At 29.5% G+C, this 15714-nt stretch overlaps 1 protein-coding gene across 1 annotated transcript in view; it reads left to right on the top strand.

The window, feature by feature from the left end:
* The window catches only part of LOC119665500 (transcription activator MSS11-like), a 5860-nt gene extending 1371 nt beyond the window's left edge, over positions 1-4489 (top strand). Inside the window, exons 3-8 of the mRNA XM_038074721.1 lie at positions 64-271; positions 523-708; positions 782-1131; positions 1212-1476; positions 2263-2532; positions 4314-4489. Coding sequence (XP_037930649.1) covers positions 64-271; positions 523-708; positions 782-1131; positions 1212-1476; positions 2263-2532; positions 4314-4489 — 1455 coding nt within the window. The remainder of the gene's footprint in view (positions 1-63; positions 272-522; positions 709-781; positions 1132-1211; positions 1477-2262; positions 2533-4313) is intronic.
* The last annotated feature ends 11225 nt before the right edge of the window (positions 4490-15714 follow it).

The raw sequence follows: 15714 nt of genomic DNA, 5'->3' as shown, positions 1-15714 counted from the left end.
AATATTTATAAAACATATTTATATGTCTTGGTTGTCATTTTCGAATAATTAATTTTTCTTCAGGGATTTCAGCGACCCCCGCCCATGTATACAGCGCGTGGACGAGTGCCGATGAATGCAGTTGCTACTCCTGGCGGTAATGTTATATCACCAGCACAACAATATCGCGCTATGAAACAACAACAAGCACAAAAAGAACGTCTGTTGCAGCAACAACAAAAACAGCAATTATTAGTGCCTGAAAGTGCAACGGCACGCAACGATCAATTATGTGAGTTTGAAGAAAGTTAATAGATAACAAACCTCAAAGCATTTAATTTAAATATTAAAATTTTTCAATAATTGCCAGTGTTCTCTTCTATGAAAAGATTTTGTTGTTATCATAGCTGTCGAGAACCATTTTTACTTCATAATTGATTTTTGTTATAAATAAATTGAAAATTTATACATTCTTGTATAGATACCTCTTATACATAAAAGTACACTTTTTTATATCTGATATTAATTACTTGATTGCCTTAGGTTTAAATCCAGGTATTAATAATATTGGCACTTTGTTGAATACCACAGTAGCTCCAAACGTTTCGTTATCACGCACAAATATGCCATCAGATTCTCAATTGAGTCCCAATTTTGCTCAAAGCATGATGCAACAGCAATTAAGTCCAGGACAGCGTAATGCACTATTTAGCCCACAACCAAATCAAGGTAAGCAAAGTCATATTAAACGCTACTGTCTACAGTGTTCATAGTTAAAACGTAATTTCCTTCATCTCCTTAGGTTATGTACCACAATATCCGCAGAATGCACAACGTTTGTCACCGCAACAACAACAACAACTGAACCAACAAGCTAATGCCCAACAGCAGCAGCAACTTTCTTTCCAGAATGCACAGGGTCAGGGTGGTGTTAGTGTTGCAGCACAGCTGTCACCACGTCAACCAACCTACGGTGCTGGTAACGCTGGTGGTAATGCCGGCGTTGTACAATCACCAGGCATGTCGAATGCCTCACCACAGCAGTGGGTAGCTGCAGCAGCAGCAGTTGCAGCCAATAATGCCAACAATGCAGCACAACGTGGCGGTCACTCATTGCAGCAACATAACCCCATGTTGAGTGCGCAATTACAGGTAAATGTGAGTTGTATTACTATGTTTATAAGATATAAGCCATATCTGATCAATAATTAAATGTATTTTCATTTTCTTAGGGTGTAAGTCCGTATAATGCGCGCCAATATCAAAGTCAACGACGTGGTCTTAACTCACCAAGTGGTGCAGTGCCTGGTAGTATGACAACAGTTACTTTACAGCGTCAAAACTCGTTTCAAACAAATGATAGCGGTTTCAGTGGTCCATCAACATCGCCATCGCCACAATCTCCATACGGTGCTGGCACCACTGTATTTCAACAACAACAAATGCAACGCATGCAACGCCAAAGCAGTGTGCCACAAGCAACACAACATTTGCCTGGTGAGTAGTAAAAAAGTTTTTTAAACTGTTTTTATTGTATTTTAAGTTACCTTTTTCGCTTAGGCAGAAATTTAAGTAGACCTAACCAAACAGTCTATATAAGCTATTAGTATAAAAATGATATTATTTCGACAGAATTTTTTAATTATATGTAGTTGTTTTATATGAACATGAATTGCCTGACTGTAAAGACACTAAATAAAAGTTATTTAGCTCGGGTGAGTATTTACTGCCTTTGGAAACAATTTTTGGCGGTTTCATTGAGTTCAAAGCTATTTAGGTTACATGTAGTTTCAGTTAATAATATTCATAACATGAGTATTAAAAATAAATATTTTTTTGTCTAAATAAATTTTTACTTGCGTTGTACACAAATTGAACGCAGAAAGATTGCTACAAACTGAAAATAACTTCTTAAAATCGCTTACTTAATTAGTTAGTTGTCTCATAAGGTAATAAGTTAATAAGTTAATAATTCATTGCGAAAATTATTAAATGTTTATAACTTTATTAATAACAAAACTGTAAAGAATATATTGTCTATAGCAAAATTAGCGTACTACAATACTTTAATGGTACAACATGTAGTTAAAGGAATTTATGCCCATTACTACTACTAAACTAACTGCTCCACTAATTAAGGAACTTAAAGTACTAAAATTTAGGAGTATAATATTAAGTAACTAAATCAAAAAAAAATCAAGAAAAACTTACAAATATACATATGCAGCACTCTCGCTCATACACAATTTTTATTTTTCGCTTCAAATTAAATTAACAAAACAGGCTCACCACGCCCTTTTGGCGGTACAAACTCTTCCAATCTTGATAATGGAGGCGTCGTCGGTGTCAATAATACCCTTAGTGGTAATATTAGCATCAATGGTGGCAACGGTGGCGTTATACCAATCAGTGGCAATGGTTATGGAGGTGCTGCCGGCATGATGTACAATAATATGCCGTCACAGGGTGGCCCACATACACCAAATGATTTCTATGGTCGCACACAGACCGGTAAGCCGAAGAACTGTTCATATAAAAAGCACAAAAATCCCCGCAAACAATTAATTTTTTAATGTAACAATTAAAAAAAATATATATATATACATATCTAAAACAAAACTGTTAATAATAATTATGCAAGAAAAAACTGTTTGATGTTCAATACATATCTACATGCATATATAATTGTTTATATCTTCATTTATATATACCATCTAATATATATATTATCATATAAACTACACACATATAAATTCTCAGCCAAATACATATACAATTGCATATTCTACTACATATGTATATGTAAGCTAAATGTTGTGTTAACATAAAGACGGTCTTTATTTATAATATCCTTTCATGTTCATCATCAATTATCACCCAAGGTTTCTTGTATATAGGTTATTGTTTTACAAACCGGACGGATTTTGGCAAAAAATGACCTCATGATCTCCGATTTGGCTAAAAATTTTTTTATGAGTTCCTTTCATAAAATTAAAAGACGCGTATCTCGGGAAAAAATTTTGTAATTCTTTTCCTAGGAGATACGAACCCATAGGGTTTTGAGAATTGGCATTGTAGACACATTTTCAAATGGCTACATCTCAAGTTCTATAAAAGATAGAAACTTGAAATTTACAGCGTTTCAAAGATAATTGATTGAACTTTTATGAAATAGTTTAAACAATTAAAATTGTTTATATTTAAGTACTAATATTAACCGTTAAATTTCAAAACTATTTTTTTTCTCCATACAGTTTTGAAAATTATTATTTATATATTATTTGGATTCACTTTTAAATTTTACTACGAAATAAAAATTTTCGAGATACCATCTTTTTTTGAAATTTTTTAATATTTTTTTTTCTCCCGCAAAACACATCAAGCACATGCGTACTACATTTCCATTAAATGAATTTTCAAAGAATATGATATAAATATTCTTATATAATATTTTTGATTTCGATTAGTAATAAAATTCTATATAAAACTCAAACATTTCTGGACAATATTGTCATTAGAAGTACTTTTAAAAATTTATTTATCCTTCATATCAGACCAAACACGTACACACGATTTTTCAGTACAAAAAAAAAAAAGGTTTATATCACACAAATTTTTGTTTTTACTTCTAATTCAGATTAATATATAAATTCTACTTAAAAAAAAAATATTTCCACTGTGATATTTCGTTTAGAAGTAATTAAAAAAAATTAATGTTTCAATGTTTCAATCCGTTGAAGTTGAAAATGCATCCAAACAAGGCCAAAGTAAGGCAAGTTTCAGATTACCATATATTCTGCGTATGTTGCGGATGCCTACGACTAAAAAAAATCTGAAGACAAAAATATGTTATACTTGCCGACTTAAGCTGGAGATGAGGGCCAAAAATAATAAGAAAAATAAAGAAGGTATATTGGCAAACAATAGCCAGTCTTTGAACGAGGAAAATATACAACCATCAAGTAGTAGCAGTTCGGCTACATACGAAACTAAAATGAGAAAAAGTGCTGTTTGTCCATTAAACAAAGCATATATTGAGGTAAAAGCAATACCCCAATTACATCAAAAAAACTTAAACAACAGCAATATAAAAATGAAAAACTAAAGGATAAATTTTTCCAAATTCCTCTCGATGAATCCAACAATAGCCATGAAAGAAGATGACTTTGCATCAATTTTAAAAAATCTACAAGAAAAATTCAAGGGCACAGCAAATAGGACTATGAAAATAAAAATATTGAGTGTGGTACATAATTGGTCGTTTCGGAAAATTATAACTTACTTCCCAAACGCTATAAAACATATGATTTAAGTAGCTAAAAAGCTTGTTTCAGAAAAAGGAATCTTAGAAGACCCAAAAGTAGAAGATGCAAAAATCCACGCATCGCTAGGAAAACATTTAACCGATGCAATTTTAAATTTTTACGAATGTGATGAAAATAGTCAAGTAATGCCTGGGAAAAAAGACTGCGTATCCGTAAAAATTGACGGAAAAAGGACACAAATGTAAAAACGGCTCATTCTAAGCAATTTGAAAGAGTTGCATACTCTTTTTAAACTCAACCATCCGGACATTGAATGTAGTTTTTCAAAACTTGCATCATTATGACCACAACATTGCGTTCTTGCAGGAGCAAGCGGCACACATTCAGTTTGTGTGTGCTCCATTCACGAAAACGTACGATTAATGGTAGATGGAGTGAATGTAAAGGCACTGACTGCATGCAGTAGAAAACCGATAAATAACTATAAAGATTGCCTACAGCGCATGATTTGCAATACTTCATGCACAGAATGTTTTCTAGGAACCTGCGCCAAATGTCCTGGAACTGAAAATATCAATGAACAACTTCTGAAGATATTTGATGACAACATGATTGACACCGTTACATACAAACAATGGGTTCGTGAAGAGAGAAGCACATTAAAAACGTTGACATCCGAAATAGACGAATATTTGCAATCCTTAACAGATGGTTTAGACAAATTGCTGTTGCATTCCTTTATCGTTAAAAAACAGACAGAGTTTTTAAATGATAAGAAAAACAACTTAGCAAAAAATGAATGCATAGTTTTGTGTGATTTTTCCGAAAATTATGTTTTTGTTGTTCAAAGCTCTGTTCAAGGTATTCACTGGAATAATAATCAGGCAACAATTCATATTTTTGCAATATACCACCGTGATGAAAATAAAAAACTACAAATAAAAAATTTTGTCTGCATATCTGACTGTTTACATCACAACACAACTGCTGTACATTTGTTCCAAAAATACGCGATCAAATTCATTAAAAAAATTAGTACAGATATCAAAAAAATTTTATATTTTTCCGATGGATCGGGTTCACAATACAAAAATAAAAAAAATTTTATTAATTTAACTCATCACAAAGCAGACTTTGGTTTGGAAGCAGAATGGCACTTTTTCCCAACGTCATACGGCAAAGGACCATGCGACGGCTTAGCTGGTACCTTAAAGAGGAATGCTGCAAGAGCTAGTCTTCAACGAATACATAATCCAATTCAAACACCAAAGTAATTATTTAACTGGGTTAAGGAATGTTCACCAAATATTGTGTGCCATTTCTCAACATCAAAAGACTATGAAGCTGAAGAAAATAAGATTAAACACCGTTTCGAAGCAGCTACATCAGTTAAAGGCACATTAAAATATCACTGCTTTATTCCAAATTCCAAAAAAGTATTAATGGCAAACATATTTTCTTCTTCAGACATTACAGATTATGTATTAATTATGAAATGAGTATTAATAAAATCGCTATAAAAGCCATACATAAAAATAATATTTTGTTTTTAGCTCCTTACAGCTTATTTCCTATAACATTTCTGATCTGTGAAGAGTATTTTTGCAACTGTAGCAGAATAATAAATAAAACCAAAAAATGTAGGGGTAATTATGTGCTGCAGTTATGTAGGTAGTTCAAAAAAAAAAAGAAAAAAGTTTATTTAACGGTTTAATTATGTTAAAACTCATAATTTAAAAACAGAAATGATGCGGAACTAATTTAAAATGGTTATGTGTTATGTATAATTTAATATATGGTACATTTATTTTAGAAATAAAAAGTAAACATTTTTGTATAGATTTTCTTCGAAAATTGATTTAATGGTATTAAGGTGAGTATGAGCAATGTGTAGGACGCCTGATAAATTAATTTTTTTTAATTACTTCTAAAAGGAATATCACAGTAGAAATATTTATTTTTTAAGTAGAATTTATATATTAATTTGAACCAAAAAAAAAAAAATTTGTGTGATATGTTCCTTTTTTTGTTTTAATGAAAAATCGTGAGTATGTGTTTGGTCTGATATGAAGGATAAATAAATTTTTAAAAGTACTTCTAAGGGCAACATCATCCTGAAATTTTTGGATTTTATCTAGAATTTTATTACTTATCGAAATTAAAAATATTATGTAAGGATATTTGTAGTATATTCTTTGAAAATTCATTCAATGCAAATGTAGTACGCTTGTGCTTGATGTGTTTTTGCGGGAGAAAAAAAAATATTAAAAAATTTCAAAAAATATTGGTATCTCAAAAATCAAAAATTATTTCGTAGTAAAATTAAAAACTGAATCTAAATAAAATATACAAAAATAATAAAAAAAGATAAAAAAATTTTCAAAACAGTTTTGAGAAAAAAAATAGTTTTAAAATTTAACGGTTAATATTAGTACTTAAATATAAACAATTTTAATTGTTTAAACAATTTCATAAAAGTTCAATCAATTATCTTTGAAACGCTGTAAATTTCAAGTTTCTATCTTTTATAGAACTTGAGATGTAGCCATTTGAAAATGTATCTACAATGCCAATTCTCAAAACCCTATGGGTTCATATCTCCTAGGAAAAGAATTACAAAATTTTTTCCCGAGAAACGCGTCTTCTTATTTTATGAAAGGAATTCATAAAAAAAATTTCAGACAAATCGGAGATCATGAGGTTAAAAAGGTGTCTGAGTTGTAAAAGAATGACCCATATATATTTTGTCCAGTTTTATGTTTTATTTGTTTCAACGTATTATGGCTGTAACTGTTGCTCATATATATGGGTCATTCTTTTACAACTCGGACACCTTTTTGACCTCATGATCTCCGATTTGTCTGTAATTTTTTTTATGATTTCTTTTCATAAAATAAGAAGACGCGTTTCTCGGGAAAAAATTTTGTGATTTTTTTTCTAGGAGATATGGACCCATGGGGTTTTGAGAATTGGCATTGTAGATACATTTTCAAATGGCTATATCTCAAGTTCTATAAAAGGTAGAAACTTGAAATTTACAGCGTTTCAAAGATTATTGATTGAACTTTTATGAGATTGTTTAAACAATTAAAATTGTTTATGTTTAAGTACTAATATTAACCGTTAAATTTTAAAACTATTTTTTTTCTCAAAACTGTGCAAAATTTTTATTTTTATATTTTATTTAGATTCAGTTTTTAGTTTTACTACGAAATAATTTTTTTTTTGAATCCGTTATTTTTTGAAATTTTTTAATATTTTTTTTCTCCCGCAAAACACATCAAGCACATGCGTACTACATTTTTATTGAATGAATTTTCAAAGAATATACTACAAATATTCTTATTTAATATTTTTGATTTCGATCAGTAATAAAATTCTAGATAAAATTCAAAAATTTCAGGATGATGTTGTCCTTGGAAGTACTTTTAAAAATTTATTTATCCTTCATATCAGACCAAACACATACTCACGATTTTTCATTAAAACAAAAAAAGGAACATATCACACAAATTTTTTTTTTTTTGGTTCAAATTAATATATAAATTCTACTTAAAAAATAAATATTTCTACTGTGATATTCCTTTTAGAAGTAATTAAAAAAAATTAATTTATCAGGCGTCCTACACATTGCTCATACTCACCTTAATACCATTAAATCAATTTTCGAAGAAAATCTATACAAAAATGTTTACTTTTTATTTCTAAAATAAATGTACCATATATTAAATTATACATAACACATAACCATTTTAAATTAGTTCCGCATCATTTCTGTTTTTAAATTATGAGTTTTAACATAATTAAACCGTTAAATAAACTTTTTTCTTTTTTTTTTTGAACTACCTACATAACTGCAGCACATAATTACCCCTACATTTTTTGGTTTTATTTATTATTCTGCTACAGTTGCAAAAATACTCTTCACAGATCAGAAATGTTATAGGAAATAAGCTGTAAGGAGCTAAAAACAAAATATTATTTTTATGTATGGCTTTTATAGCGATTTTATTAATACTCATTTCATAATTAATACATAATCTGTAATGTCTGAAGAAGAAAATATATTTGCCACTAACACTTTTTTGGAATTTGGAATAAGGCAGTGATATTTTAATGTGCCTTTAGTTGATGTAGCTGCTTCAAAGCGGTGTTTAATCTTATTTTCTTCTACTTCATAGTCTTTTAACATTGAGAAATGGCACACAATATTTGGTAAACATTCCTTAACCCAGTTAAATAATTCCTTTGGTGTTTGGATTGGATTATTTATTCGTTGAAGGCTAGCTCTTGCAGCATTCCTCTTTAAGGTACCAGCTAAGCCGTCGCATGGTTCTTTGCCGTGTGACGTTGGAAAAAAGTGTCATTCTGCTTCCAAACCAAAGTCCGCTTTGTGATGAGTTCAATTAATAAACTTTTTTTATTTTTATATTGTGAACCCGATCCATCAGAAATCTAAATCATTTTTTTAATATCCGTACTAATTTTTTTAATGAATTTGATAGCGTATTTCTGGAACATACGCTACATCACAACACAACAGCAGTTGTGATGTAAACAGTCAGATATGCAAACAAAATTTTTTATTTGTAGTTTTTTATTTTCAAGACGGTGGTATATTGCAAAAATATGAATTGTTGCCTGATTATTATTCCAGTTAATACCTTGAACAGAGTTTTGAACAACAAAAGCATAATTTTCGGAAAAATCACGCAAAACTATGCATTCAGTTTTTGTTAAGTTGTTTTTCTTATCATTTAAAAACTCTGTCTGTTTCATAATGATAAAAGAATGCAACAGCAATTTTTCTAAACCATCTGTTAAGGATTGCAAATATTGGTCTTGTATGTAACGGTGTCAGTCATGTTGTCATCAAATATCTCCAGAAGTTGTTCATTGATATTTTCAGTTCCAGGACATTTGGCGCAGGTTCCTAGAAAACATTCTGTGCGTGAAGTATTGCAAATCAAGCGCTGTAGGCAATCTTTATAGTTATTTATCGACTTTCTACTGCATGCAGTCAGTGCTTTTATATTCACTCCATCTACCATTAATCGTACGTTTTCGTGTATGGAGCACACACAAACTGAATGTGTACCGCTTGCTCCTGCCAGAACGCAATGTTGGGGTCCTAATGATACAAATTTTGAAAAACTACATTCAGGATCCGGATGGTTGAGTTTGGAAAGAGTATGCAACTCCTTCAAATTGTTTAGAATGAGCCGTTTTTGCATTTGTGTTCTTTTTCCGTCAATTTGTAAGGATACGCAGATTTTTTTTCCCAGGCATTAGTTGACTGTTTTCTTCACATTCGTAAAAATTTTAAATTCTATTGGTTACATTTTTTCCTAGTGGTGGCTTTTTGGATTTGGGTCTTCTAAGATTCATTTCTCTGAAGTAAGTTTTTTAGCAACAGTAGTCATACATTTTGTAGCGTTTGAGAAGTAAGTCGTGACCCTTTCGGATAGACCAATTATGTATCACACCCACTATTTTTATTTTCATAGTTCTATCTGCTGTGCCATTAAACTTTTCCTGCAGATTTTTTAAAATTAATGCGAGTCATCTTCTTCATCGCTATTCCTAGAGTTATCCGCAGGAATATTAAAAATTTTAAATATGTGATTTATTTATTCAATAAAAATACTTCTGAGAATACTAAGGTCCTTAAAAGTTTCATTTTTATGTAGAATTTAATGATAAACTCAATTCAGAAATAAAAAGTAAAAGTTTTTGTATCGCTTTCCTTCGAAAATTGATTTCATGGTACTTTGGTGCGTATGAGTAACGTGAACGACACCTGATTAATTAATTTTTTTTAATTACTTCTAAAATGAATATCACAGAGGAAATATTTATTTTTGAAGTAGAATTTATATATTAATTTGAATCAAAAAGAAAAAAAAAATTGTGTGACATATTCCTTTTTTTTTTTTACTGAAAAATCGTGTGTATGTATTTGGTGTGATATAAATAAATAAATAAATTTTTAAAAGTACTTCTAATTACAATATTGTCCTGAAATTTTTGGGTTTTATGTAGAATTTTATTATTAATCGAAATCAAAAATATTATATAAGAATATATGTAGTGAATGCTTTGAAAATACATTCAATGAAAATGTAGTATGCATGCGCTTGATGTGTTTTGCGGGAGAAAAAAAAATATTAAAATATTTCAAAAAAAATGGTTTGCTGAAGCTTTTTATTTCGTAGTAAAATTTAAAACTAAATCTAAATAAAATATAAAAAACGAAAATTTAAAAACTAGTTTTGAGAAAATTTTTTTTTGAAATTTAACGGTTAATATTAGTACTTAAATATAAACAATTTTAATTGATCGCAATTTTATAAAATTTTATAAAAGCTCAATCAATTATCTTTAAAACGCTGTAAATTTCAAGTTTCTACCTTTTATAGAACTTGAGATATAGCCATTTGAAAATGTGTCTACTATGCCAATTCTCAAAACCCCATGGGTCCATATCTCCTAGGAAAAAAATCACAAAATTTTTTCCTGAGATATGGGTCTTCTTATTTTATGAAAGGAGCTCATAAAAAAAATTTCAGCCAAATCGGAGATCATGAGGTCATTTTTTACCAAAATCCGTCCGGTTTGTAAAAGAATGACCCGTATAGGGGTCATTCAACATATTCAGCTTAAAAGTAAATTGTAATATAGAGGTATATTGAATAAAAACGCTTGAAATAGTCACATCGCCCAAGTTTTTTTTATCATATTGTTTTTTTCTTAGTTTCAATTACTTTTTTTTTACCTTAAGTAAATTAAGTAAATTAATAAAGTAAATTACAAGCGTTAATTTTTTTTATTAGAAAGTTTTTTTAAGATTTAATTTTAATTGTTAAAATTTGTTTTTTTATTATTTTCACATAAAAGAATTTGTTTTTTTTTTAATCTGTTACTAAAGAAATTTAAAGAAATATAGTTATTATTAGAATGGTTACTTATAATTACAATTATATAAAAATAATAATGCTAAAAATTCGAAATAATAATGCTAAATTGCACCCATTGTAAATTTGCTTGCTAAACACATCAGGTGTTTGTTTTTTTTTTTTTTGATTTTACAATTTTGTTGCTTTCTCTAATTGTTTTTTGTAGCTAGGTGCATCAGCGCATGGAGTGACGTCACTGCTACGATGCTGGTAAGTGTTCTACCACCAAAGTAATTAAAATATAAATATAAAAAGAAGAAAAAAAAACAAACAAGTTGATGCATAGGAAGCTATTTATTTTTTTCATTTTTGTTATATATATCTCCTTTTATTTTATTATATAACATATATATACATATGGTTGTGGATTGAATTTCCTTTGTAAATATCTTATGAATTTTTTTTGTTTACATGAATATACTAATAACAATTGAGAAATGTTGTTAAAAATGAAAATTTGTTTTATATGTCAGTAAATTTTAATATATTTTTTATTATGAATATATATATAAATATATGAATATGTTTTTTTTATTATATAAATAAAGCTTATATTTAAGGCGTAAAAATTTTAAATTCAATTTTTTTTGATTGTTTTTTTTATTGCCCTTAAATATAAATGACAGATATAGTTTTTTTTTATAGAATAAGCCTAATCATGGCTAGATAAATTATAGGCTCTATGGGTAGTACAGGGACATACCACGAGGTATGTGTAAGGTGAAATGTTAGTAAACTGATGGTACATACAAAACATTTGACAGGACTGAAAGACAGATAGGGTTACTGGGAGGGGTAAAAATGTTCTCTAATGGTTTACATAGATTTGGAGACATATATACAGTCAGAGTCATAAGTCTACAAGCAGGCAGTACAAAAAACTTTGTTTGAAAATATTTTCCAAAAAAATTAATTTATTTGAAACATACTTTGTTGTTTTTTTAAAACATTCAATGCACAATGTTTCCGCGAAGTTTCTTTGCATTTGTTGCAAAAACAACCGAGATAACGGTACTTTTATCACAAAGCGTAGCAAAACAAGCGATCAAAAGTCTACAAGCACTTAGTATAAGGCAAAGTTTTAGTGTAAAATTCCTGATTTTTTATGCAATTTAGTAACTAGTTGGGTAACCGTAATGCTTATGAACTTGCACTAGACGGTTTTTCATCGAAACTACAAGTTTACTGATCTCCTGAGTTGTTATTTCGCCCCATTCCTTTAGGATTATGTCTTTTTGATCCTATTTGGTCGAAATTGAATATTTATGAGTTTATCTTTTCAAAAATCCCCATAAATGTTCAATCGGATTTCGATTAATTAAAGATATGTAAGGCATCCTTCGTGCTATTCTACCATGAAAACCGGCCCATTTCAAAATTCTGCGTGCAGTAACCACGAAAATATTTTTTGCAAATCTTTCCTGTATATTACGTACAATTTCCAATGCCGTCAAAAGTGGATTTTTCTTTACTGAATTTAATATTAAGTGGATTTCACGGTGAGTAAGTTTCGATAGGTGAGCAGAACGCGTCTTTGACGTGATAATTTCGGTAGTTTTCCAATTTCTGATCACGGTATGGACTGAACAGTGTGATCTTCCAAACATATGTCCAATTTCCCGGTTCGACTTCCCTTCCTCCCAAAATTTTATGATGATTTTTCTTTCTACGACGCTTATTTCTTTCCGGTGAGACACCATTGCCAGTTTGTAGTAAATATTTTAAGCAGAATACAATTTTTTGCCGTTTTATAATTAATTAACATACCACAAACACAATAAGGCGCAATCCAAATGTTTACAAATTAACATTTAACTCGCCTTAGAACTGCAGAAATACCTAATGCATGTAAACTTTTGATCGCTTGTTTTGCTACGCTTTGTGATAAAAGTACCGTTATCTCGGTTGTTTTTGCAACAAATGCAAAGAAACTTCGCGAAAACATTGTGCATTGAATGTTTTAAAAAAACAATAAAGTATGTTTCCAATAAATTAATTTTTTTGGAAAATATTTTCAAACAAAGTATTTTGTACTGCCTGCTTGTAGACTTATTACTCAGACTGTATATAGAATTAGTCAATGGCACGATTTTTATTTATTTTTGTTTGATGTCTGCGGTGGTAACTGAATGCCAAGAACCACACACCGAAACCGGCGAGCATACCGGGCCTGCCACCGTGCCATGTTCGGCATCTAAGGACCCCACTAATAACAACAGGCAGATATAACAAATGTGACCTATTTTTAGAAAATTTTATTTTCCTTATTTTAAAGAAAATTTTTTCTATATTATGTAAAAAACGATTATATTTAGAGAAACAAACATATTTCTTATTGTTATATGCTTTTTATTTCATAATTTTTGGTTAAGTAATAAAGTTTTAATTATATAATGTTTGAAAATGACATCTCTATCTTTATCGCAACCTATACAAACAACCCTTACATTATATGAAAGGTAATTTTATCTTCTTTCAAATGAGCTATAAAAGAAAATAATGGTACCTCTAGTTTAAAAGTTATTAATGTATTAGTGACCCCATCTTTTGGGGCTGATTTTTATTTTTCATTTTTCATACAAATTACATCATTTACACATAAAAGTCGAATGTAGATAGTAAATTAATTCAATTTTCTACTTAATAATGCCATTTGCCGCATTACATATAATAAAATAATAAATTTTTCCTAAATTAGAGTATACTGCATTTTTGAAGCGGCGAAAAATGTTCCAATTCCATTTTGGACTTATCGTCGACGCTATCTTCACGCACATATCGCAGTCAGTAAATAAACTCAAGCATATACACACTACAATATAATCTTTATAATAAAGATTTACAATAAAAAACATATATACAAAAATGAAACGTATCATTTATTTACATAGTAAGTTATATTAATTACATTTTATATAAAGAAAACAATGAATATATATCTATTATATTATTATATTGTATTGACTAATGAAAATGTAGCATAAATGCTAACTACAGTTAAAAAATGCTGTTACACTTTCTCAAAAGGAGGAAATTACTAGTTACTGTTCCGAAGCTTTATTTAATTATAAAGGATATCGCCTTTTAAGTAACTGTTAAACATATTTAAACCTATCTAGAAAATATATTTATATTAATTTTTTTTGATCCTAATATGATAAAATATGCCAAAAATATGTCTACTTCCTCTAATGTTGACACATCAACTCTCACTTATGCCGTCGTATGATAAAAAAAATAATGACTAAGCATGACGCGTAAAGCTACGTTTACATTGTATGCGGATTTTGTCTTGCGTGTCTGTAAGAACAAATCAAATGTATGTAATCGTATGTGAGTGTTAACAGTTGGTGAGAACAATTCGCGTGACGTCATGTCCTTCTCATGCGAAAATTTGATTAAACAAAATATTTTGTTTGAAATTTATGCGTTCGCGCAAAATCGAAGGTGTAAATAATGAAATTAAGAGGTGTATGTTACTTTCACGTAATTTTAAGTTTATAAATAAAAATAAATTTGAAAAAGACTACTACTTTTAGGAAATGGATTGCGATTTTTTGTTTGAGAAATAGATAAACTCGATTTTTATACTTTGAAGAATAAAAATCATGCTTCTAAATTCATCTTTTGTTATTTGAAATTAATAGATAATTTAATAACGAATTTTCCGCTACATATATTTCATCTTTACTTTCCATTTTGTTTTCAAAACAAACAAAATAGAACTGTTAATTTGCAAACAATGTAACCGGAGCAAGTGATGTGTTCTCATGCGAAAACATATGCACGAACAAGCAGGACAAAATTCGCATGCAATGTAACCATAGTCTAATACCGCTTAAAACAGAAATTTACCTTGTGTTATAAAACATTTATTAATTATAGGTGTATTCAGCAGCTCCGAAGTAGTGCTGTTCGTATTCGGTTCTCCGAAGTATCCGCAGATTCCAATTAATCGGATAATAAACGAAGTCTTCGAAGTTGGAAATAAATCCGGATTTTTTGTAAATCCGAAGTCTTCGAATATCCGGATTTGCGGTTTTTATTCGCAGTTAAATTTTCGAAGACTTCGTGAGCAAAACTTAAAGAGAAGCACATTGTATTTTTGTAAGAGCACAAAATACAAACTAACGTGCATCAAACAAGTTCTTTGAGGGATGATAGAATTTGCTTTGTTTGTATGATTTTGGGGTTTTTGGTATTTTATGCAAAAAATTGCATGTGTGCAATGTTTGCTTTATTTTATTACATAACTAATAACTAAAAAATTTGCATTTTAAATAACTCATATTTTTAATTTATATTAAAAAAATTTACACTAAAGAAAATTTTAAATATGATATAAAATACATACGTCAAAATTTGATATAATTAATATTCTGCAATACGTCTATAATGTAAGTGCTTGCGCCTTGGTCCACCGACGACAAAAAATATGTATGTAAAAGCCAATAATAAAAACGCTTATTAACACTGAATATTCCATTTCCATTTGAAGTCCCAATTTATTCGTA

This window comes from Teleopsis dalmanni, chromosome 1, assembly GCF_002237135.1.
Source record: "Teleopsis dalmanni isolate 2A chromosome 1, ASM223713v2, whole genome shotgun sequence".
Lineage (NCBI taxonomy): Eukaryota > Metazoa > Arthropoda > Insecta > Diptera > Diopsidae > Teleopsis > Teleopsis dalmanni.
The sequence above is the reverse complement of the archived record's forward strand: the minus strand, read 5'-3'. Positions and strand labels throughout refer to the sequence as shown.